This window comes from Salarias fasciatus, chromosome 16 (assembly GCF_902148845.1).
Source record: "Salarias fasciatus chromosome 16, fSalaFa1.1, whole genome shotgun sequence".
Lineage (NCBI taxonomy): Eukaryota > Metazoa > Chordata > Actinopteri > Blenniiformes > Blenniidae > Salarias > Salarias fasciatus.
This window is the reverse complement of record NC_043760.1, coordinates 4,774,918-4,799,940: the sequence shown is the minus strand read 5'-3', so window position 1 is coordinate 4,799,940 and position 25,023 is coordinate 4,774,918. Positions and strand designations below refer to the sequence as shown.

General features: G+C 47.4%; 1 protein-coding gene across 1 annotated transcript in view; it reads left to right on the top strand.

The window, feature by feature from the left end:
• The first annotated feature begins 1,794 nt into the window (after positions 1-1,794).
• Positions 1,795-25,023, top strand: part of LOC115402767 (titin-like) — a 205,830-nt gene continuing 182,601 nt past the window's right edge. The window contains 29 exon segments of the mRNA XM_030111303.1: positions 1,795-1,923; positions 5,767-5,870; positions 5,949-6,152; positions 6,244-6,531; positions 6,639-6,721; positions 6,868-7,082; positions 7,947-8,022; positions 8,195-8,341; positions 9,203-9,796; positions 9,890-9,970; positions 10,312-10,527; positions 10,727-10,786; positions 11,087-11,345; positions 11,423-11,492; positions 12,098-12,295; positions 12,373-12,515; positions 12,594-12,742; positions 13,386-13,613; positions 14,519-14,760; positions 14,842-15,074; positions 15,152-15,316; positions 15,404-15,572; positions 16,000-17,690; positions 19,085-19,366; positions 19,575-19,841; positions 22,730-23,002; positions 23,083-23,346; positions 23,438-23,698; positions 23,813-24,073. Of these exon segments, the coding sequence (XP_029967163.1) occupies positions 5,780-5,870; positions 5,949-6,152; positions 6,244-6,531; positions 6,639-6,721; positions 6,868-7,082; positions 7,947-8,022; positions 8,195-8,341; positions 9,203-9,796; positions 9,890-9,970; positions 10,312-10,527; positions 10,727-10,786; positions 11,087-11,345; positions 11,423-11,492; positions 12,098-12,295; positions 12,373-12,515; positions 12,594-12,742; positions 13,386-13,613; positions 14,519-14,760; positions 14,842-15,074; positions 15,152-15,316; positions 15,404-15,572; positions 16,000-17,690; positions 19,085-19,366; positions 19,575-19,841; positions 22,730-23,002; positions 23,083-23,346; positions 23,438-23,698; positions 23,813-24,073 (7,210 nt within the window). The 5' untranslated portion in view covers positions 1,795-1,923; positions 5,767-5,779.

The following is a 25,023-nucleotide window of genomic DNA, read 5'->3' as shown; positions in this document are numbered from 1 at the left end:
AACAAACAGTGAAACTTCTCTTTGTCTGGGGCTTCAGCTTTATTTCCTCTCACTGGACCTTGTTTGAAACGGTTTCACTACCAACACTCTGAGGAAGATGGCTGACAGCCTTCAAAACCGTCAGTAAGCAGGTAAACAAACAAATACCACACTGGTCTGTTTAAAAGAACTTTCCTTTTTCACTACTTCTTCCAGCATCTTCCAGCCACTTAAAAAAATGTTTGAAGTTAATATAACATATTTTGTGTCTGTGTCAAAGTGAAATTTCCTGCTTATTTTCCAGCTCAGGTTCTAATCCACTGAGCAGATCAGCTGATGTGTGTGTCTTCAGGAGATGTGTGTGTCAAGATGTGCATAATTATGTGGTAGATTCTCTTCTTTGGGTAAAATAGAACTGACTGTGCGAAGTCAGAAATGGTTGTAAAATGCTCAGAGCAATGAAACCAGCTCAAAACAATGACATTTTTTTGGATTTTGAGATTCCAGAACCACCAAAGGTTTTACTTCAAAAGGTCAACAGGATTGAAAGAAACAAATTGAAAAATTAACAACTGATGGAAAGAGATGTAGGAAAACTCTGCAGGAGATAAAACAGCTTGGACTGAGTCAGATCTCTGTCTGATGGTTTTGCTGACTTTACTTTACAGTCGGACCCCATTATGAAGAGATTCTGAGATAGAGAAACTGCTGGACCTCCTCTTCCTTCTCCTCCTGCTCCAGCTGCTTGTCTTCTTCCACCATCTCACACCATACAAGAAGAGCTGCAGAGTTTGCTTTTATTTGCTGATTGAAGATGGAGAAACTCTGGTAGGAATCAGACTCCACGACATCTTTGCACAAAATCAAGATCTGGGAATAAGTCAGGATATCTTGGTTATCTTGGATAAACTTATCCATGATCCAGTTGCTCTAATGCAGGATAGGGGAAAATGGGCCGTGTTTTAACATCAGTTACCATGAAGCTTTATTCTGTGAAACTCTCTGATCCAGACCAGGATCAGTTCCAGGGTTTATTCAGTCTCAATCAGAAGTCCCTACAAATGAAAACCAACATTTCTTCCAATTTCAACAAGATCCACTGCCTGTATTTTAATTAAAAATTTGAGATCAGTAATTAAATAATTTCAGAGACATTATGATGTTAGATTGTTTTGCTATCTTTAGATAAGAATTATCCAGGGACTTTATACAAAAGAGTTAAAAATAAAAACCAACAGACCTCTGGATCTTTGATGGCAGATTGAAAAATTCTCTCCAGCTGTGGAGCAGCTGTGAGATGAGAACAGTTCTACCTTCATCTGAGAGTTTCCTCACAGCTCCAGCTCAACACACACACACAAACTGGACACACACTCTGATCTGTGATCTTGGTCTACTGTCCTCCAGACCTCGAGACTCTTATCAGGAGATAAAAATCAGTCTTTTTGTGCTTGAAAACACTGAGTCTGTTAAAAAGAGAGAGGGTTTAAATTAAAGTGCGGCTCATCCCCTGAGTGTCGGTCGGGGTTGATGGAGGGTCCTGCAGTCAGACCAGCTGAGGACCTGCTTTACGTGACCTCTGGAATATTTTTAAAGTTTGAATTCCTGTACAAATTTTCTGATTGGCCGATGCCTTTTGTCTGTCTGCGCTGAAGCACCGCCCCCCGCAGTCAAACAGGTGTAAAGGCTCCTCCCCCTCCCGTGATGTCAGAGGGGTATAAAGGCGGCGGTCGGGGGTGCGGCTCGGCGCAGACTCAGCGTTCCGGCCCGGACGCCTCGGCTGGAGGAGAGCTGAGCGGAGGAGGAGCACACCAACGGGGCGCCGGCCTACAGCTCCGTTAGGCCCCGCGGGTCCTTTGGACTTTCTCTGCACGTGTTCTGGATCCAGACCCCCACAGACCGCCACAGACCCCCACGGGGTCCCGGGCATCCTTGTTCACACAAGTAAGCTTTCAGTGTGTTTCCAGTTTTCAATGTATATGTGTGTGTGCGTGTGTGCGTATCTGTGAGTGTATTTGTGTGCTTGTGCGTGTGTGTGTGTGTGAGTGTGTGTCTGAAGGTGATCGGGGGTCCCAGAATAGCCCTGACTGCACGGCAGCGGCACTCAGCTGTCGCTTGATGGCTTTTTAAGGGAATCAGCCGCGGGGCTATCACTTCCAGATATGTGCACATGGTGGCTGTCAATCACAGCCCGCTGTGTGTGTGTGTGTGTCTTGATGGTGGTGGTGGGGGGGTATTTATAGTGTCAGTGTCCTGTGTTAACTCCCCCCCCACCCACCCGACAGCTCGGAGGACCATCGACAGCTGCTCTGTATTTTTAGATGTCTTCCATCTTGGATCTGACTGGTCCAGACAGTTCGGTCCAGACTCTGCTGAAGTCAGAGTGTATTGAAGCGTCTTCACTCACTGTGTTGCTTGACACTTTTCAACCAGCCGACACAGAATGTTCCTCGGCTTTGTGTTTGTGGGGAAATTTTCTGGAAAAGGTCAACAGTTGCTGCTCAGAGATGCGATCTCATTTCAGTAGAAGCATCTGTCTGTCAACCCTGAAATGAGGGAAACTCTAAACTGCTTTCTGTAGTCTGTTATTTAAAACAGCTCAGTGTTGCTTTATTAGAGTCCATTGGGCTCATTCGGTGGAGACTCTATTCACTAACATCGTGTTCTTTTGATAACGGTCCGCTGATGAAGGTGCAGCGTTACTGAGCAGAGAATTAAAAATTGGAGACGGTTATCAGACCTCAGCATTTCCAGACAATTGTCTTTTTTAGTGGGATCGTTTGACATCATAGTTCATCATCTGCATAAAACCTGATCGGTCCTTTATTGCAAATACCAGTGTTTCATGCAGTGTCGCACGCACTCACGTACAATTGCACGCACACACACACATAATATGAACATGACATAGGGGAGAAGACGGTTATGGGTGTGAAAGCAGCTTGGTTTTGAGAAAAAATAACTATCAAACAAACACTTAAACACTTACTCTTCATCGTAAAAGGTGTTGAAAGTCATCATGGTTCTCCCATGAGATTATTCCGAGGTGTCACTGTTTCAAGTTGCTGCCAAGTGTGCTTCTCCCAGTCCGATCGCACCTCAATTAATCAGTAGTCGACAATTCAGGCAGATTCCCCTGTAACATTATTGTGATTTCAGACTACATTTAAACTAATGCATTGACCCGAGCAGCAGTGTTCTCCCTGTTTTTTGCAGCTGCAGCATTTTACAGTACTTCCTAAAAACATATTCAAATGAGTTGCATTAAAATGGCATCCTCCCTCTGCTTCCCCGCTGCCATGGTGACTCATCAAAACAGAGCTCCATTGATGCTGTCTATTTAAAGCTGTGGTGCTCAAGCTTAACTCCAGGTCAGAGTTGATCTAACTTATTTAAATCAGCTTTTCTGAAACTGAAAACTCAGAGATCCCTGTCTCAGAGTCGATCGACTCTCGGTTCAGAATGAGACTCAGCATTTGTTGAACCTACTTCGTGAAACAGACCCCAGGCCTCAATGACTGGTCCTGTGACCTCCAGTATCAAGTCCAGCTTGACAAGGTCTCCTGCTGTCCACCAGTGGACTGATTGTCTGCTGAGACCTGAAGGACGGCCTGAAGCTCACTGAGGTCCTGGTCCAGAGGTACCAGCTGATCTATGAATTTTCTATTGATCCAGGTCTTGACAAAGTCCAGGTTTCTCCATTTCCCCATTCTTCAACAGCTGTTCACTGATGATGCCTCCTCTATTGTGGTCCATGAGGACGAACTGAGGCCTGTGTTGCTCAGGTCTCAGTGACTGGATGGATGATGTTCTTCAGGTAGTCTGGGATAGTCTTTAGACCATTCAGTTCTGTATTGACCAGATATAACTGACCACACTGCAACACCTCCTCCCATAATGTAACACCTCCTGTCTTTCTGGGGCTCTTCCTGTCTCTCCAGATCTCTGTCTATCTGGGAGTCTTTCGGTCTCTCCAGATCTCTGTCTTCCTGGAACTCTTCCGGTCTTTCTGAATCTCTCTCCAACCTGCTGAGCTCAGTGGACTCTTCGTCCTGTTGATCAGCTGTCCATTTTCTTGGTGTCGTGATGATGACTGTTTTAATCCCATTCCAGATTGATCAGGACATTTATTGATCCATTCATGGATAAATAAGCTGCTGGGAATGTTTCTGTTATGTTCTTTGTTTGGGCTTCCTGAAATCTGATTCCAAGCACCATTACCACCAACTTTTTGTGAAGGCTGTGATCTAAAAGGGATTATGGTTTAATATGACAGGAACAAGTGCACCGATCACTGCCAGTTGTGTGTTAAGTCACGGATTTTTGATTAACACCCACTTAAAGATTAAAAAAAAAGTTTCTTTCTATGCAGCTAACAGTGCTCTGATGATGTTTTCCTGCTTTGGGCCTGATGTGAAAACAGAAACATGAACTGTACAGTTATTTAATTATAGAAATGATATAAAGTGAAGTGATGAAATATGAATCACATGCTAGCAAAGCATCAACACAATTCACTTCACCTGCACACCTGGACACCTGACACCTGTACACTTGACACCTCAGTCTGAGGCACCACATCCTCATGTTGACACCTCCCCCTTCTTGCATCTTCCTCCACTCGCACCTCCACTGTCTGGAAGAGGACCAGCAGGTGTGATAGTTCAGGTTTCTTTGTTCTTAATTTAATCAAGTAACGCATGGTTGAGTGTGATGTTAGTTGTCTTGTTACTGCAAGATAGTTACCAGCTCCCCAGTGTTCTTGGCATTTCCAGTTTTCCCAGTGTTCCTAGTATTCCCAGTACTTCAAGTGTTTCCAGTGTGATCAGTCATCCCAGTGTTTCCAGTACACCTGGTATTCTCAGTCTTTGCAGTTTTCCCCAGTGTTCCCATTTTTCATAGTATTCCGAGTGTCTCCAGTATTTCCAGTGTCCTCCAAATTGTCAGTATTCCCGATATTAACAAAGTCCTTCGTGTTCCGAACATTCCCTAGCATTGCCAGTATTCCCAGTAGTGTTCCTAGTATGCTCAATAACCTCAGTGTCCACTGCATATCAAGTTCCCAGTATTCCCATTATTTCCAATATTGACAATATGTAGAATGTTCCCAATGTTCCCAGTGTAAAATGTTAATTCCGTGTTGATTTAAATGTGTGTGGTTGTCTCTGACAGTGTGGACCAGCTCACAGTGTCCCCAGTATTCATAGTATTCCCAGTGTTCATAGCATTCCTAGTGCCCCAAGTATTTCCAGAATTCCTAGCATTTTCAGTATTTCCGATGAAACCTTCTCATGTTTGCAGTAGCCCCAGTGTTTCCAGTGTTTAGTGGAGGGATATTCTGTAGTCGTGTGTTTTCCTGAATGTCAATATTATAGTGAACTGAGGTCACACAGGTCAACTTTGGACTCTGCAAAATATCCAACTGAAAATCTTGTAAACTGCTTCTATGGGCATGAAATCACGTCTGGAACCAGTTCTTGAAATAGTCTGGGACCAGAGCTGGGACCAGATCTGGAACCAGTTCTGAGACCAGGTCTAGGACAAGATCTGGTATGTGCTCTGAGACCAGATCTGAGGGGGTCTTTGCTACCAGACATCTTGTTTAAAACGCAGTAAAAGCACTCAAGAACACCTGGACATCTCACACCAGTTTGTGTGCCTTTCACTCTCTGTCTCACACTGAATGACCATGGAAACCAGAGTCAGCAGCTGATTGGCTGACAGTATTAAGGCTGAGCGGGGTGCCGCCTCTCAGGGTTTGACTGATGACCTGATTTTTGTCTGCAGGGTGCCGACCAACATGTCTACGAAGGCGCCGACGTTCACGCAGCCGCTGCAGAGCGTCGTGGCACTTGAGGGTAGTGCCGCGACGTTCGAGGCTCAAGTTAGTGGTAAGGAAGCCGCCTTTTAACATGTGGGCGCCGAGCTGTGTGGACAGAGCCTAACATCTGTGACTCCACCCCACGCAGGTTCTCCAGTTCCTGAGGTGAGCTGGTTCCGTGATGGCCAGGTTCTTTCTGCCGCCGCTCTACCCGGCGTTCACATCTCGTTCAGCGACGGCCGCGCTGTTCTGAGTATCCCCGCTGTGACCGCCGCACACAGCGGACGCTTTTCCGTCAGAGCCACCAACGGAGCCGGTCAGGCCACCAGCACTGCCGAACTGCTGGTTACAGGTCAGACAAGTAGTGGACAAGTTGTGGTTCTGTTGGTTCCTAGACATGGCTCTGTAGCGTGTACTAACTGGACATGTTTGACGCCCTCCAGCCGAGACGGCGCCTCCAAACTTTGTCCAGAGACTGCAGAGCTCCACAGTGAGACAGGGCAGCCAGGTCAGACTGGATGTCCGAGTCTCCGGGATCCCCACCCCTGCCGTCAAGTTCTACCGAGAGGGAGCCGAGATCCAGAGCTCCGCCGATTTCAGGATCCTCCAGGACGGAGACCTGTACAGCCTGCTGATCGCAGAGGCCTTCCCCGAGGATTCTGGGACTTACTCTGTGACGGCCACCAACAGCAGTGGACGGGCCACCTCCACCGCTGAGCTGCTAGTCCAAGGTGAGAAGCACAGTTCAGTCCTGTCACTCTGTTCTATCACTCTATTGTGTCACTGTGTTCTCTGTCTCTGCTTTTGTCATTAACCCTTCCTTGTGTCTCTGTCTCAGGTGAAGAAGTTGTCCCCATAAAGAAAACAAAAACGATTGTGTCCTCATCTCAGATGGCGTCTTCAGAGATCCGAATGCAGAAGGTGAGTCAGAGCAGGAATGAAAAGAACCTGAGCACTTTGGTCCATTTAACAGTTTTTTATCCTGAATGCCCCGTGTCCGTGTTGAGGTGCTGCAGTGTGCAGGCGTCCCAACACGTTAGTCACACGTCCTCCCTGTTTGTCTTCAGAAGGTGGAGGCCAGTTTCCAGGCCACCACCATGATGGAGATGCAGATGGAAGGAGGAATGATGACTCAGCATTTAGCTCACAGAACCCCACCACGGGTTCCTCCGAAGCCCACTTCCAAGTCGCCACCGTCCTTCATGTCCAAGGTGACTGGAGGACGCCAGCAGTCTCCTTCACCGGTCCGACACGTGAAGGGACCGACCCCGGCTCCCGTCAGGTGCGTCCTCACCAACAGAGCTCCCGCTCAAAATGTTATGACTAGTGGCCATTTTCCAGTTGCGTTCTTAACAGAATACTCCAAAGATTTTTGACTCATGCCCTATCCCTATCATTGACAAAGTTAGACAAGCTCATAAATACCTTTCTTGTGTCTGTGCGTCCAGTGGCTTGTTCCCAGCTTTTAGCATCGTAGTTAGTTTAACTCAATTGCTGGAAGTCAATAGGAAACAGAGCCGGACTGACGAAAGTGGACAAAATACTCCTTCCAGTGGTCCAGGGGATGGTGTATTAGCACGTGAAGTGAATCTGAATGGTTATGAAACATTTTAAAAGATGTGTTATCTTTTCAATCTGTTAAAATAACGTTTTGATACACACAGATCTGCACAAGCATAGTGCTCCACGGAAGGATATACCGGCACACAGCTGCTGAGTCTATGGCTTCTACTGCTGTGCTCCGGTATATCCTTCCGCGGAGCACTGCGCATGCACAGGTCTGTGTGTATCAAAACGTTATTTTAACAGATTGAAAAGATAACATGTCTTTTAAAATGTTTCATAACCATTCGGATTCACTTCACGTGCTAATATGCCATCCCCTGGACCACTGGAAGGATTATTCTGTCCACTTTCGTCAGTCCGGCTCTGTTTCCTATTGACTTCAAGCAATTGAGCTAAGCTAACTACGATGCTAACAGCTGGGAACCAGCCACTGGACGCACAGACACAAAAAAATGTATTTATGAGCTTGTCTAACTTTGTCAATGATAGGGATAGGGCGTAGGTCAGAAATCTTGGGAGTATTCCTTTAAATACCTGTTCTTCAATACAACTGTCTGATCGGTGGTGTTGCCCTCTGTAGACCCGTTTCTCCGTCTACCAAACTCTCCATCTCCCCGATCAGACCTGTCAAGTCCCCGGTGATGACCCGCAAACAGGTCAGGACCTTCGATCGGACTCCCACGTCAAGAAACACTCAAGCATTTTTTCTTTTCTCTAAATTCTTATCTATAGTACCTCTGCTTTTCTAAACTACCTGCCCTTCTCTATTTCTGAATTTCAATGGCTGTGTTGAGGGTTCGTATTCACCTCCGCCCCCTCCTCCTGCAGATTTCGTCTTCGGCTGATGTTCTGCCGCCGTGGAAGCAGGAAGACTACGTGGCTGAAGCTAGCTACACCAGCATGAGCAGTGTGAGCAGCGCCACCCAGCTGCACATGGAGAAACACTGGGAGCAGCAGGTGGTGTCCACCAAGCAGGTGAGGCCGCTCACTCACTCAGTGTTAGCAGTGTGAAGGTCGTGAGCTGGTCGTGAGCTGCTCGAGTGCCGAGCGATTACCACCAAACACGTTCGGTGTGTGTCGTTGCGCCTTGTAAGGACCGGTTGGAGTGTTGCCATGGCAACCATTGTGGCAGCTGCAGTTCAGGCTGGTACTTGGGATCCATCTTGCAGGTGGAGCTTCCTCTGCTGTCTGCTGTCTCCTCACAGCTGCTTCACCTTCATGTGTATGTTGTTTTGACGGACACCCTCTGACCACGCCCCTCACTTCGCCCATCCTGTCTGAAGATCTGAGTGTTTATCTTTGGTCACAGTAAAAAAAAAAGTAATTTCTTTAGAAACGTAGTGGCCCCACAGTGGAACCTTGTGGGATGCCGCACAGTGTTAGAGCTGAACACCTGCTGTTCACTCCACAGCATGCACATGAAAGCTCCTCCATCACATTTTACGTTTTGATATTTGACATGCTGATTATGTCAGACAAGCCTCTGGGAGTTCTTCAAAATCTCCCACTTTCCCAGTGGGAAGTTTCCAGTTTGACTGTGTTCTGAGGCGTTTGTCCCGGTTCATCATGAACCAGCAGCTGCCTCAGAGGAACCTGAAACAGCAGACTGGAAACTTCTGTCGCCCCTTGGTGGATGTTTGAAGGTAGTGTGCTCCACCCATCTGAGATTCAGTCTTTATATTCTCAACAACCGTCATTTTGTTACTAATAAACAGAAAATGTGAAAGTCTTCAACATTCTGAGATTAGATCTCAGACTGTGTGAGAGGCGGTGAAGTTCCAGGTGAAGACAGAGACGGACGTCTTCAGCTCTGTCTGCTGCTGCTTCTCCCTGCAGGGCGAGAAAAAAGCTGAGGCCGTGGCCACAGTGGTGGCCGCCGTGGACCTCGCCCGGGTCCGCAAACCGGGCGAAGAGGAGGAGCAACAGGAACAGGTGGAGCAGGATGCCGGCAGGGTGGAGGCGAGGCAGCAGGTGGCAGCAGCGAGCACAGAGAAACACGTTCGAACCACCACAACACTGCTGGGAGAGGCTGCAGGACAGGTGACCCAGGTGACCCAGGTGTCGAAGGTCGTGACCCCGCAGGTGACCCAAGTGTCGAAGGTCGTGACCCCACAGGTGACCCAAGTGTCGAAGGTCGTGACCCCACAGGTGACCCAGGTGTCGAAGACTGTGACCCCGCAGGTGTCCCAAGTCTCCCAAGTGTCACAGGTGACGAAGGTCGTGACCCCACAGGTGACCCAGGTGTCGAAGGTCGTGACCCCACAGGTGACCCAGGTGTCGAAGACTGCCACCCAGCAGGTTTCCAAAGTGTCCCAAGTCTCCCAAGTGTCCCAAGTGTCTCAAGTGTCCCAGGTGTCCCAAGTGTCCCAGGTGACGAAGGTCGTGACCCCACAGGTGTCCCAGGTGGTGACCCCGCAGGTGTCCACTCAGGTGCGCTGTGCGGTGGATGGCGCCCCCTGCGGGCTCGTGGTTGCTGCTGCTGCTGCGTGTACGCCCTCTGACTCACTCTGTCGCTCACTCCAGATTCCGGGTGTGGACTCCACCTCGACGGTGCATTTCTCCGTCTCTAAAGTTTCTGTCCCCAAACGTGAGGCGAGTCCCGAGGTAAGAGGAGCTTCCTCCTCGTCCTCCTCACGGTTAACCCGTTCAGCTGCGGTGTTCACCTTCTCACCTCCATCTTGAAAGCTCCACGCCTTCACTCTAACCCCGCCCCCCAAGGGGCTTCACGCTATCCTCCATCCTCCATCCTCCACCCTCCACCCTCCATCTGGCTGCCACGTCCCATTATTTCTCTTCGTTTGCCGTGCTAGCGGTTCAGCCGATGTTGGTGTGCGTTTGCTGGTTTCACTTCCCGTCCGAGCCACGCTCCCCATGTAATCCCTCTCCTCTTGGACTGACCTACTCTCTCTGGACGCTGAATCACTCTTCTTGTTGGCGTTGGTCAGGTGTCCATCGCTGGCTCTGCCGTTGCCACTCTGCACAAAGAGCTCTCCTCACCGTCAGCCACCAGAAAGGTCATCAAACCCGTCAAGTCCCCCAGCCCGGCGCGGCGGGCGGCGGCGGTCACCCCGGAGCCCGTCCCTCCGCCGTTCAAAGATAGCCGCTATCAGCTGGAGCCAGCCGCAGTGAGTGAGGAGGAGTTTGAGGACTGGGAACCACAGGTTGGTCTCTTAGCTGACCAGCAGCCAATCACATGCCTCCCCTCATGAAGACCCCTCCTCCTCCTCCTCCTCCCGCTGACCTTCATCCACCTGCAGGGCTTCACCTCTTTTAACAGCCCCCATCCTCACGTCTGCCCTCACTGCTTTTCCTGAACCTTCATCCCTTTTTCTTCTTCTTCTTCCTCTTCTTCCTGTTTAGGAGGCGGCCGCTGTCCCTCTGAGAGCTCAGGAACCCGTCGTCCCTCCAACACTGCTCACGGTGAGTAAAAACGGCAATGTGTGTGGAGCAAGGATTAACTGCGACAGTAATGTGGGTGGAGCCAGAACTGGCGGACAGTTATGTGGGTGGGGTCAGTTTTAAGTGGGCGGAGTCAGAGATAAGTGTACAGGAGTAGCAGTGTGGGCCGAGTCAGTGGTAATAATCACGTGAGTGTAGTCAGCATTACTGATGATATGATGGAGGTGTGTCCAGCAGTAACGGAGACGTGGGTGGAGCCAGTCAGGGGAAGCCGATGGTTTTTCTGGTTGAAATGCTGAACGATCTTCGGTTCCCTCACAGGGCCTGAAGAACGTGACGGTGACGGAGGGCGAGTCGGTGACCCTGGAGTGTCAGATTGGAGGCCACCCGGCGCCCGTCATCATGTGGTTCAGGGAGGACTTTAAGATCGAGACCTCCATCGACTTCCAGATCAGCTACCAGAGCGGCTTCGCCCGCATGGTGATCCGCGAGGCCTTCGCTGAAGACAGCGGCCGCTTCACCTGCACCGCCACCAACGAGGCGGGAACCGTCAGCACCTCCTGCTACCTGCTGGTCAAAGGTAACAGGTGGCGGGCGCGCGAGACACACATAGCAAGGGGTAAGGGTTCGATACCCATGTCTTTCACTCTGTTTCAGTGTCTGAGGAGATCGAGAGTCGCGAGGAAGTTACTGCCGTCACCGAGATCGGAATCACTCAAGCTAAAACGTGAGTCTGGAAACATTTGTGAAATGAATCCACCAAGGTAGCATATTCAGCTTCAAGTTTCTGAAAACAAAAATATGATGTGCCAAAATTTTGAAACCTTCTTTGATTAAAATCTTATTAAAGGAGATGAGAACCGTTCCATCGATGTCCGGGTCTGTGGAATTGAAAAACAAATGTTTTGTCATGATTCTTCCACTTGTTGTGGAACTACAAAGACTCAAATTCAAGATGTTCTCATTGATTAGACAGTAAATAAACACTGCCTAATACACAGCAGCAAAATGGCAGTGTTTACTGTCAAATCAATGAGAACATCTTGAATTTGAGTCTTTGTAGTTCCACAACAATTGGAAGAATCATGACAAAACATTTGTTTGAAGGTGTTTGGGTTTATTCCAGTAGGAAAACTGGTGACGTGTAGTCATATTTCTCCTCATTTTTGTAGTCCTGTCGTTGACTGGCATCCTCCATGTTCTCCATGTTTGTAATTCTGTGGCTTTCTGCTGTCTTCCATCTTTGGAAGTTGTTTTACACCCGGTTCACAGTCTGATGATGTTCATTGTAGTTATATCTAGATAGATATCTGATCGTTCTGTTGTCACCAGTGTCGCTATGGAGACGACAGAGCAGGTGACAGTGGAGGTGAGCTCCGGAGAAACCGCCGCTCCCTTCTTCATCAAGAAGCCGACCGTGCAGAAGCTGGTGGAGGGAGGGAGCGTGGTGTTCGAGTGTCAGGTGGGAGGAAACCCCCGACCTCACATCATCTGGAAGAAGAGCGGCGTGCCGCTCACCACTGGATACAGGTACCAGTCCGTCACCGCCTCCCTCAGAAATGTCGTCCTGAATTTCCTCTCACACCTGACTGTTGGTTTCTCCTCAGATATAAAGTAGCCTATAAGAAGGAGACAGGAGAATGCAGACTGGAGATCTCCATGACCTTCGCTGACGATGCCGGCGAATACACCATTTTTGCCCGTAACACTCAAGGAGAAGTCTCAGCCTCTGCCACCCTGCTGGAGGAAGGTAACCACTGGCTTCCTGTCTGTGTCCTGGCGAACGGCCCAGAGTCCTGTTTCCTCACGGTCTTTTCGCCTTTCACAGAGGCCTACGAAGCCTACATGAAGCAACAGGACGTGACGTATACATCCCAAGTGACGACGACAACGGTGGTTCAGGAGCCAGTGGTCCTGAGTCAGTACGAGGTGGAGCAGAGGAGGGTCACCACCCCCATGAGCTTCGTCTCAGAATCGGTATGTCCACTGATAAAAATAAATGTTTCATCATTTTGAATTGATTTCACTTTAAATGGCCCAACATCGATTCATGCTGAGTGGTCTCGTGTGACCAGATCTCACAAGATCTCATCACTAGGAGAAAAGATCTCGTGAGATCATTTAATTCGGTGAGAAACATTCTGAATGTTCAGCATCATTTACAGCAGCACTGAAGGTTCCACCGACAAAGTTCAAGGTGGAGAATTATCTCTTTTGATTGCTTCCCTTCAAATCCAGTTGAGTTTGTTTTGCTGTATAATGTTGGACTAAAGCTTTGTAAACTATCTCACAGTGTTTGTAGTCACCTTATTCACTCTACCTGCTGTTTAATTTAAATTATTATACTATGTTTGTTTTGCTCAGGTCATATTCAGTCAAACTTACTTGATTAATGTAACTATTTGGCCTCAACCCCTAATGCAAACATACTTTTAATAATACACTAAGTCCAAGTTAGTTTTCTTCAATTTACTTTCATGTTCAAGTGAAATTGGTACAATGAGAGAAAAATCGTCAGCTGACTTCAGAATCGAATTGAATTGTAAATCAAAGTGGGCCCTTGTGAAGTGGATCAGAAAATCTAAATGGATGCCCAGCTTCAACTGTCAATGTTTGGCAGGAGTTCCTGATCTCGGCCTTCGAGGAGAGGATCATCCAGGAGATCGAGCTCCGCATCATGAGGATCTCCTACACCGAGCTGGTGATGGAGGACGGAGAGCTGGTGGTGACCGTCGCTGAGGAAGAGGCGGTGCAGCCGGCCTTCGACACACCTGTGAAAAACTATCGTATCGTGGAGGGGATGGGTGTCACGTTCCACTGCAGGATGGCTGGAAACCCGCTGCCAAAGGTACTGGGGCGGTCGACCGCCAAGGCTCTTCTGCAGCCTTCCAGAGGGGGACTCAGGGTCTGGGTGGGGATTAGTAGGGTCACTGGGGGTCCTTTGAAACGCAGTGCCCTTCTTTTGTAGTCAGTCCATGCAAATGATCCTGGTGACTAAGTCTAAGTCATGAAGCAAATCACGACTTACTGCAGTTCAGACTCAGCTCACTGGTTCTTCAGGCAGAAGCATTATAAAACGGTCTCCCTGAATCTTCAGCTGCTGTTGAATCTACTCTCAGTTTTTGGATTGGATTATGTCAGACTTCAATTTATTGCTGTTTTCTCTTGATTCTGATTAAATATATCAGTAGACTGAGTCATTCTGTCCAGTGACCAATCAGTGATCTGATTCAGGGAACAATGAATAAAGCCTCTCATCACCCATAGTCAGCTGGGATCGACTCCTGAGCCTCACAACCCTGAACAAGACAAAGAAGTACAGAAGATGGATGGATATGGTTGAAAAAACTTTGTTCTGTTTTTAGTAAAATGTGAAACAACTCAGCTTTAAAACCAGGCTCCCTTTTAAAGAATCCAAGTGTGCTTTTGGGTATGCAGGGCTGTAATAAAGAAACAAACTGCTGTTTGGTTGTTTGAAATGTCCTGCACGGGTCTGAAGACTGCGACTGAAGCTTAAAGACACCAGGTCAAGTGTGAATGTATCTCAAAGTGTCCCGTCTGGCTTGAGAGACTTGGTTGAGTTTAAACAACTCACAAATTTACAAACGACTCATTGGGTTGAACCCCTGCATATGGGACCTTTTGTTCCTGGTGCAGGGTTTGAAGCTATCACGCTGTGCAGGTTTCACACTTCACGATGCCGAATAAGTCGTACAGCATGAGGTGAAAGTCGATCATCACGTCTGCTTGCAGATTGCGTGGTACAAAGATGGTCAGCGTCTCAGGGCTGGTGGGCGATACCAGATGGAGGTTCTCCAGGATGGACGAGCCAGCCTCCGCCTGCCCGTGGTGCTGCCGGAGGACGAGGGCGTGTACACCGCCTTCGCCAGCAACATGAAGGGAAACTCGGTGAGCTCTGGGAAGCTGTACGTGGAGCCGTCCGGAGTGATCACACCTCAGAGATACACGCCTCAGCCGGCGATGCAGAGGATCAGGTAAGAGTCGCTTCACCGAGTGCAGAAAGACTTCATCTCCTTTGATCAAGAATGACCTCTTTGTGACTTCTTCCTCCTTAGCTCCGCCTCCCCTCGCTCTGTGAGCCGCTCGCCCGGACGCTCTCCCAGTCGCTCTCCTGGACGTTCACCCGCTCGCCGGCTTGAAGAAGCCGACGAGGCTTCACTGGAAAGACTCTACAAACCTGTTTTTGTTCTCAAGCCTTACTCAATCAAATGTTCCGAAGGACAAACCGCCAGATTTGACTTGAAGGTTGTTGGTAGACCGATGCCCGAAACCTACTGGTTCCACAACGGTGAGAGAAACACTCAAGCTCAAGTCATTAATCTTAATTCATCGCAGAAAAATAACAACACCCTTTTTTTGCCCCAGGACAACAAGTGATCAATGACTTCACCCACAAGATTGTGATTAAAGAGGACGGGACTCAGTCTCTCATCATCGTCCCGGCCATGCCAAAGGACTCCGGAGAGTGGACCGTCGTTGCTCAGAACAGAGCTGGACGGACGTCTGTGGCAGTGTCTCTGCATGTGGAGGGTGAGTTGAACGCATGACATTTCACAGTCCTGCCTCCCGGATTCAGAACGAAAGTTGATGCTGATGAGCTGTGTGTTATCTGTGCAGCCCGAGAAAGTGTGGCTCGCCCTCAGTTCGTGGAAAAGCTGAAGAACATCACGGTGAAGCAGGGAACGCTGGTCGAACTGGCGGTCAAAGCCATTGGAAACCCACTGCCAGACATCGTGTGGCTGAAAAACAGTGATATCATCAGCCCGCAAAAGCACCCACATATCAGGTAGGTTCCCCAGCCACACAGCAGAGGATCAGCAGCCTCAGAGCCAAACCCACATACACTGCTAACATGACTTTCTCACTATGTTAGAACACTCAGGAACTCTGAAGAAAAGATATCGAGTGTTAGTTTCAGAAAAGAGGAAGAGATACTGCTGGAAGAAATTCTAAATAAATTGAGAGGTCCTGGAGTCATAGAGGGAATTTCCCCAAATATTTTCATTCAAATTTATTTTATTTCATTTGAGGACACACAGATGGATGGATGGGATGACTGGTGGAAGAATGATTTCAGAGCGAGAACAAACCAGAGCTGATGAAGTAACTCATAAACAGTAAATGTAATTGAAACTGCAGAGGTGGACAGAAAAAGTGTGGTGAGATTTCTTGTATCTTTGGATTTCATGTTGTGACCACTGACTTTTTTTCAGGATTGATGGCACTAAAGGAGAAGCCAAATTCCAGATCCCCTCAGCCTCAGGCTCAGACAGTGCCTGGTACACAGCAACAGCCATCAACAAGGCCGGACGAGACACCACCCGCTGCAGAGTCAATGTGGAGGTGGATTTCGCCGCCCCTCAACCTGAACGGAAGCTCATCATCACCAAAGGAACCTACAAAGCCAAAGAGATCGCCGCCCCCGAGCTGGAGCCGCTTCACATGCGCTACGGTCAGGAGCAGTGGGAGGAGGGCGACCTTTATGACAAAGAGAAGCAGCAGAAACCACAGTTCAAGAAGAAGCTGACCTCAGTCCGCATGAAGCGCTTCGGTCCAACTCACTTCGAGTGCAGGCTGACGCCCATCGGCGACCCCACCATGGTGGTGGAGTGGCTGCACGACGGCAAGCCTCTGGCCGCCGCCAACAGGCTGCGTATGGTCAATGAGTTCGGCTACTGCAGCCTCGACTACGAAGTAGCTTACGCCAGAGACAGCGGCGTCATCACCTGCAGAGCCACCAACAAGTTTGGAGTAGACCAGACCTCGGCCACCCTGATCGTGAAGGATGAGAAGGGCCTGGTGGAGGAGACACAGCTGCCCGAGGGCAGAGTCCACCGCATCGATGAGATGGAGCGCATGGCTCATGAAGGCGGACCTTACGGAGTCACCACCGATGAAGAAACGGAGAAAGTCAAACCAGAGATTGTTCTGGTCCCTGAACCCACTCGAGTGCTCGAAGGAGACATTGCCCGATTCCGCTGCAGAGTGACCGGTTATCCCGCTCCCAAGGTCAACTGGTACCTCAACGGACAGCTCATCCGCAAAAGCAAGAGATACAGACTTCGCTATGATGGTATTTACTACCTGGAGATTGTGGACATCAAGTCATACGACGCAGGAGAGGTCAGGGTGGTTGCAGACAATCCTTTAGGAACAACAGAGTACACGGTGAAGCTGGAGATCCAGCAGAAGGAGGACTTCAGGTCTGTCCTTCGTCGTGCTCCCGAACCAAAGGCGGCGGAGGTTTCTCACGATTCTGGCAGGATGGGATTTGATGTGGTGAAGGTGGACCGAGCTGGCGAGGCTGCTCAGGACAGAGAAGTTGTTAAACTGCGGAAAGCACAAAGAGTTGTTCATGAGAAAACCTCTGAGGAGTCTGAGGAGCTCAAGAGCAAGTTCAAGCGTAGGACAGAGGAGGGCTTCTATGAGTCCATCTCTGCTGTGGAGTCCAAGTCCCGTAAGAGGGACGACTCCTATGAAGATCTGCTGAAAAAGACTAAGGATGAGCTGCTTCACCACCTGAAAGAGAAAGAAGAGGCTGAGAGGAAGAGGATGGAGGAACAGGGCAAAGTCACCATCCCCACCATCAAGCCAGAGAGAATCCAGCTCTCCCCGAGCATGGAGGCACCAAAAATTCTTGAACGCATCACAAGTCAGACCGTTGCGCCCATGGAAGAGGTCCGTTTCCGGATCAGAGTGGTGGGTCGTCCGGAGCCTGAGTGCCAGTGGTTCAAGAACGGCGTCCTGCTGGAGAAGACCGACCGCGTTTACTGGTACTGGCCTGAAGACCACGTGTGTGAGCTGGTGATCAGAGACGTGGTGGCTGACGACTCGGCCAGCATCATGGTGAAGGCCTCCAACGTGGCGGGAGAGTCGTCAAGCCACGCCTTCCTGCTCGTCCAAGGTCAGTGAAACTCATACAGCGCTTCATGTTCTTCTTATAGACTGTGTACAATACCAATCACATGGATCCTGTATTTCTGAGGGACAGCCCCACAAAAAACAACCTTTGGGCAGAATGGACAGTGCGCCCCAACAGATGTAGCATTACTCCATAGAGGCCAGTTCAATGATACCTTTCTGCTCTCGCTCACTTTGATGACTGAGATTGCCTTGTTCCAGTGTATTATAAGTCGTGAGTCTTTTGTGCAGAGCAAATTCTTCCACTTTTGTAAAAAGTGTTGGCTGTAGTTTGGACACCTCTGGTAAAAACTATGAAAAGAAATGAGGTACTTTTTCCACAGCGCCCGCATCTTCTCTGGTTTGTGAAATGACTTTTATTCAACAGTCACAATTCAAGATAATCAGCTTCCTCTTATAATTTAAAATTTGTAAAATATTGCAAAAAAAAAAGTGACTATAACAGGAAATAAGTCATGTTTTTTCTGTGTTTGGCTTTTTTGGAAATATAGTTGTAATTCCACTTCAGGGCCACTAGATGTCACTGCGTGACAAAAGAAATTCTTCTGATGATGAAGAAAACTAAAAAAGCTCATTGTGGTCTAACAGCTGAAGAACAGTTTCACAGAAAGTCCTGGAACAGCAGGATGATCAAAACTTCTGCCTGGAAACAAAAAAAAGGTTAACGATCAGTGTTGTTGTTGTTTTTCACCAGATTTTAGGGTCAAATGTAATATTTTAAAGTGTAACTCCTGAAAATAGTATCGTGAGTTTGCCAATGACACAAATCATGAAAATAGAACAGAATTACTTTAGGGAAATTACAAAAAATGTAATCTCAGATACAAAACATGGAAAACATAAAGCATATAAAATGCAATTAAGAATGTTGAAAGTGGCTTTTCAAGCAAGAGATTCAAATTTTCCAGGTAATGGAGACATAACAGACATATTATATTCCGTTCTAATATTTATTATTCAAGACAAGTAAGGAAACTATCATCCATTATTGTTCTTGGTCTTCATCTTTCTTTCTCCTTCCTCCTTTCTTCTTCCTACGTCTATCTGGTGTTTGTTCTTTGAAACACTGTCAGGAACATTAAACAAAAAAAAGAACAGGAACCATTAAAAAAGTCATTAAAAGAGTGAGCTTAGTTCAGATGACCACTGCTTTTAATTCACTGTGGGCCCTAAAGTGGGGCCCCTGAGTGAAGCCCCCAGGGAGCCCAATGATCCCAAACTGCAGGTGGTGTGTGAAGTTCAGGTTCACCTTGAATGGGAGGGGGTAAAATCCAGAGAAGCAGTTTCCTCCCATAAGCAGAGATTAGTCCAGTTGAAGTGATGCAGACCTTCGCTCCGCCTCTGTGCTCTCCTGACTTCCGTACTGTTTGACTGCAGCCAAGGCGGCCATCAGCTTCACTCAGAGCCTGGAGGACGTCAGCGCCAATGAGAAGGACACCATGATGACCTTCGAGTGCGAAACCAATGAGCCCTTCATCAAAGTCAAGTGGCTGAAGAACGATGTGGAGATCTTCTCTGGAGACAAATACCGGATGCACTCGGACAGGAAGGTCCACTTCCTGTCTGTGCTCATGATCGAGATGAGGGATGACGCCGAGTACTCCTGCGTGGTCATCGATGACGAGAACGTCAGGACTAGCGCCAGGCTGCACGTTGAAGGTGACGACCAGAATCTCAGCATGCTTCTTTTTTGGTTTATCGTTGTTCAAATAAAACGGTTTTTCAGCACGTACATCAGTCATCAATGTTCAAAACGACAATAAAAATATCAAAATGTTCATGGAATAGCTGACGGTCACTAAAAGTTACCACAATTCACCGTCCTGCTGGTTGTAACCGACGGTCCTGGTTCCTGATGCTCGTCTAGGTGCGGCCCTGGAGCTCGTCCGGCCGATGGAGAGCATCGAGGTCCCGGAGACGTACACTGGAGAGTTCGAGGTGGAAATTTCCCGTGAGGATGCCGAGGGCCGCTGGTTTTTCGGAGATAAGGAGCTCTCAGTCAGCAATAAGCACGTCATGTCATCCCGCCGAGGACGACACACCCTGTCCGTCAAAGACGTCCGGAAGGAGGATCAGGGCAAATACACCTTTGTGTGTGAAGAGATCAGGACCAGTGCGTCACTGAAGATGAAAGGTGAGCTGAAACTGAAGTGATTCTATATCCCACCAGCCAGAAGCAGGTTAGAACGTAGGGCTGGGCGATATATCGATATCAAAATTAAATCAATATATTTTTAAATGCGATTTGGAATTAGACTACATCGTTTATATCGATATAGTTGAACTTTGCGCTGTGGATCCTTGCTCTGCTGCGCTGCTGGTCCGGAGCGGAGCTCTCCGCACTGCTCCAGGCCCCGCCCCTCCTCCTTCGTGCTCAGAGGGGGAGGGGCAAAGAGCGACACTCCGGTCCGGGACTCTTCAACATATGGGCGGCCGATATGATCAAAAATACGGCGTCAGAGACGGCGTTTAAAGCGGCGTAAATATGGGCAGACGCCGTTCCGCGAACGGTGTCTGGTTTGACCACACGCCTGCATTATAATTTTATTCTAATATTCTACACCCCTGAAGTTTGGTCAGCCAGTAAAATTAATTTATTTTTACCCAATCAGTGGAAACCCGGGGAGACTGAAGCAGCTGCAGGACGAGCTCGATCTCTGGCTGTGGCTCCAGGACAGGAAGGAATCTGGACTTCACAACCACAACATAATACTTGTGTTGCAATCAATTTAATTTGCTGAAAAAAACAAGTATTTTGTCTTTTATCTCACTATGTTTTGGATGTGCAATTATCATATGTGTGCTTCTTTAAGTACTATAATAAAATATTTTTTTAATTAATTTTTTAAATTACAGTTTACAAAATGTAATCGTTTGGATTACAGAATTGATCTTACATAGTTGATCTTACAAAAATACATGTTTTTTCGGCAAATTAACTTGATTGTTAAAGAATAATGATGATGAACGAGCAATGTTTATCAGAAATGAACAAAGCAGCATAGGCATAATGCAACACAAGTATTATGTTGTGGTTGTGAAGTCCAGATTCCTTCCTGTCCTGGAGCCACAGCCCGAGATCGAGCTCGTCCTGCAGCTGCTTCAGTCTCCCCAGGTTTCCACTGATTGGGTAAAAATAAATTAATTTTACTGGTTGACCAAACTTCAGTGGTGTAGAATATTAGAATAAAATTATAATGCAGGCGTGTGGTCAAACCAGACGCCGTTCGCGGAACGCCGCCTGGTCACGTGACGGCGTTCGGCAAACGGCGTCTGCCCATATTTGCTGCTTTAAACGCCGTCTCTGACGCAGTATTTTAGATCATATCGGCCGGCGGCCGCCCGTATCAACAAGCACGGAGGAAGCAGCAGCGGCTGCAGACTCAGAGCGCTCCAGAGCACGTGGAGGAGGAATTAATTGGTCAGTAAAAGAAAAAGCAGTGGCTCAGTAATTTGGAGATGGTTCAGTTTTAAAGTATCAGGCGAGCTACAAAGTCACGTTATATGTCGGGAGTGCTGTAAACAAGTAGGGTGGAAGCATGATAAATCTTTTTTCACCACCTTAAACAGCAGCGCAAACTGCAGTATGGAGCGTGTAAATCTGCGCGCATTACTGTTTATCAAAGTAGAAAAAGAGTGAGAAAATGTGTATTGGCTTGATATTCTGTTTCTTGTGCAACTGATTGAGACTGTTCAGAAAAGAAATTGCTAAAGGAACAAGAGGAAAAGGTAATCTAAAGCTGATGTTTACATTTGTTTCTTAAAGCTAGGGTTGGCGATCTGAATGAGAGACATTTTTTTAAATACTGGTTAAAATGATCTTTATGACCCGGTGGGGAGCAATTCAGAGCGTGTTTTTAAAGTAGTTTGGAAAATATCCGCAATCTACAGCAGGAGTAAAACGGGAACAACAGCAACCGATAGTCTTGCCGGGACACCTTTTTTTTAAACCAGTCAAATCCCTTCACTGTTCGACCTGTCCCCTGCGCGTACATGTCAATGGCGTGCACTGACCCTGGTTCAGTGCGCGCGTGGAAGGACTGAGCGTCGTTGCAGAATGGCGGAGAAGAATGTTTGGGGGTTTACTTACCGGTGAGTGCGCCATAACTTGGCGTAGTGCAAATAAAGAAAAAAAGAAGAAACGAAGCGCTGAGGACAGGTTACGCCAGGGACGCACTGGACGCGGAAGTGCCGCGCGCACCGTGAACATCTCCGCGTCTCCGCTCCCAACGGAGCTCCTCCAATGGGGGCGGAGCTGGGCGGAGCCTTAGGGAGATGCTACATTCGTGCTACATGCTAATTTTCCAAGATTGCCAAGCCTAGCTTTAAACTGAACACTTTATTTTGTTCTTTATATAAAAATGCTGCTCTTACAAAGGGTTGTCAGATTTTGTTGTGCAATGTTTAGCTATTATTTGCATCTGTAAATTTGTTAAAAAGGACAAATAAATCATTTGATTTCAATAAGCAATTTTAAATGTAGAATTAAAAAAACAAAATGCTTATTGTATTTTGATGAATAGATTTATTTCAAAAAAGATTGGCCTATTTCATTTTATAAGCTGTTTTGATTTAACATATATTTTCATTTAAATATGTACCTTACAGATATTTAATTTGATAAAGGTACTCCTGTTGTTATATGGTATTTGTTTACTTTTCATTATTTGAACAACTGAGCATTTTCATGAACCAGGTGAAGAAACCTGTTGGTTTTTATACATTTGATTTTGCCACTGTTCACTGAAACAGCCGGTTCCAGTAAAACTACTTGTGACTTGATATATTTGGCTTTGACTTTGAACATTTGCTCTCACTTTGCGGAAAAAAAATATCGGTATATATATCGTATATCGATATTCAGCCTAAATATATTAGGATATGAATTTTGGTCCATATCGCCCAGCCCTATTAGAACGTCTATCAAATACACCTCAGACAGTGGTACGGCAGTCTGAAATGGTCCAATGTGTGTTGCGGTTCGCTCTTTCAGTGTTGGTAACCATGTGTCTGCACCTGCAGTGCGTCCAGTGACCCTCATGCAGCCGCTGAGCGACTTGACCGTCTGCGAGGGCGACATCGCTCAGCTGGAGGTCCGCTTCTCTCAGGAGAATGTGGAAGGGACCTGGATGAAGAATGGTCAGGCAATCTCCGCCTCGGACCGCATCCACATCGTCATCGACCGGCAGGTCCACAAACTGCTGCTGGAGAACGTCACCACTGGAGACGCTGGCTCCTACTCCTTTGTGGTTCCTGCTCAGGAGATCTCCACTTCTGGCAAACTCCACGTTCAAAGTAAGAGTCAGAATCAGTATCAGATGCTAAAGTGACGTTGTGCTCAAAGTCTTCAAGTTTGTTTTGCTTCTTCATCACAGCGATCGACATCGTGGTGCCCCTGAAGGACGTTTCCTCCACCGAGGGGTCAAAGGCCGTCCTCGAGGCAAAGATCTCAGCCCAGGACATCAGTTCTGTAAAATGGTACCACAACGACAAAATCCTGATGCCCAGCGAACGAGTTCAGGCGATTGCGAAGGGCTCCAAGCAGCGCCTGGTCTTCACCCGTACTCATGCCTCAGATGAAGGTCGCTACAAACTGGTGGTTGGCAAAGTTGAAACCAGCTGCAGTCTGACTGTCGAAAGTAAGATTGGTGTTGATGTGACAAAGCTGCTCCTGAGGATCTGGTTTCACTTCGATGCGCTGACGTGGTGGTGTTGTTCTTGCTTTTGCAGAGGTTAGCATCGTCAGGCACATGGAGGACAGAGTGTGTTCCGAGTCTCAGAACGTCACCTTCAGCGTAGAAGTTTCTCACCCTGGAGTCGACCCGCTCTGGACCTTCAGGAACCAACAGCTCAAACCAGGACCCAAATACAGGATGGAGTCCAAAGGAAAGGTCCACTCCATGACAGTCGTTGACACCATGAAGGACGAGGAGGGCCAGTACATGTTCCACGCCGGTGAGAAGACGTCCAGCGCCACGCTCACCGTCTCAGGTACGTCTGAATGGCCATCGCTTGAGTTCAACAGTCAGTTCAACTGTTATTCAGTCATCACAAAAAAAAAAAAAACAACCACTTCAACAAGACGTTTCCTTTCACCACCACCAGGTGGAGCAATCACACGACCCCTGCAGGATGTGACTGTTGCCGAATCTCAGACTGCTGTGCTTGAGTGTGAAGTCGCCAACGCAGAGGCGGAGGGCAGGTGGCTGAAGGAGGGCCAAGTCGTGGATTTCAATGAGAACGTGGTGAGCGAGGTGGACGGAGCGGTCCGGCGCCTGGTCATCGTTATCACCCGACCACAGGATGTTGCTGAGTATACCTACCAGGTGGCTAACTCCAAGACCAGCGCCAACCTTCGGGTGGAGGGTATGTATCTCTCAGCAGAACCCAGACTATAAGTTTGAATGCCAGCTGTAGCTTCAAGTCTTTTCCTCTTTTTTCCCCCTCATTGTGGTATCCCTCAGGGCTGGACACTGGTTTTTAGCTTTAATCTCTTGCCGTATATTCATTGGTGATGGTCAGAAACTTGAAACATTCCAAGATTACCTGCTTAAGACTAGGGCTGTCACTTTAGTGCATTAATTAGATTAATTAATTACACTGCAAATTAGTGCACTGAAAAAAATTAATCTAAGATTAATTATAGCACACTTAAGTGGCAATTCAGTGTGAATGGAACTGTTGTCTCTTTTAGAGGCATGTTATACTTGTAGTATTCATTTTAAATTGCTGTATTAAGTTAGTTTTAGTATTCGTTCTGAATTCAGTTTGCTTCAGTCGATCTTTGAGACTCAGCGTTATTTTATTTCAGATTTTTTCTATCAATCTTTGTACTGCATTTTTGAATAGTGCACCAGGCTGAATAGGTTTGCTGGGATGTACTTAAACTTTTTCTTCTTTTGAATTTCTTTAACGAAACACACTGAAAGTGTTATTTCAGTTGCCTGATTGTGCTTAGGATTTATTTTGGATCAGAAGTCCTGACTGAGCTTTCATTCAACATTAACAAAAATGTGGATTTCGAATCTTCTCCTCTCTGTGTTTTCATTTGATGAGTCCTGCAGTACAATTCTGTAACGTCCCTGAATTTGCATTCTTCACTTGGGGACCTAAAGCAGATATGAGATTGAAATGCGATTAATTAGATTAATTAATTAGAAATCCTGTAATTAATTAGATTAATTTTTTTGATCGCATGACAACACTACTTAAGACATCAAAAGCACATTATAAGAAGTGGTGGGGCAGTGACAAGGAGTGATGGGCAGTAGTTTGGCAGAAAAGATTAATAAATGTGGTTGAAACAGAAAAGAGAA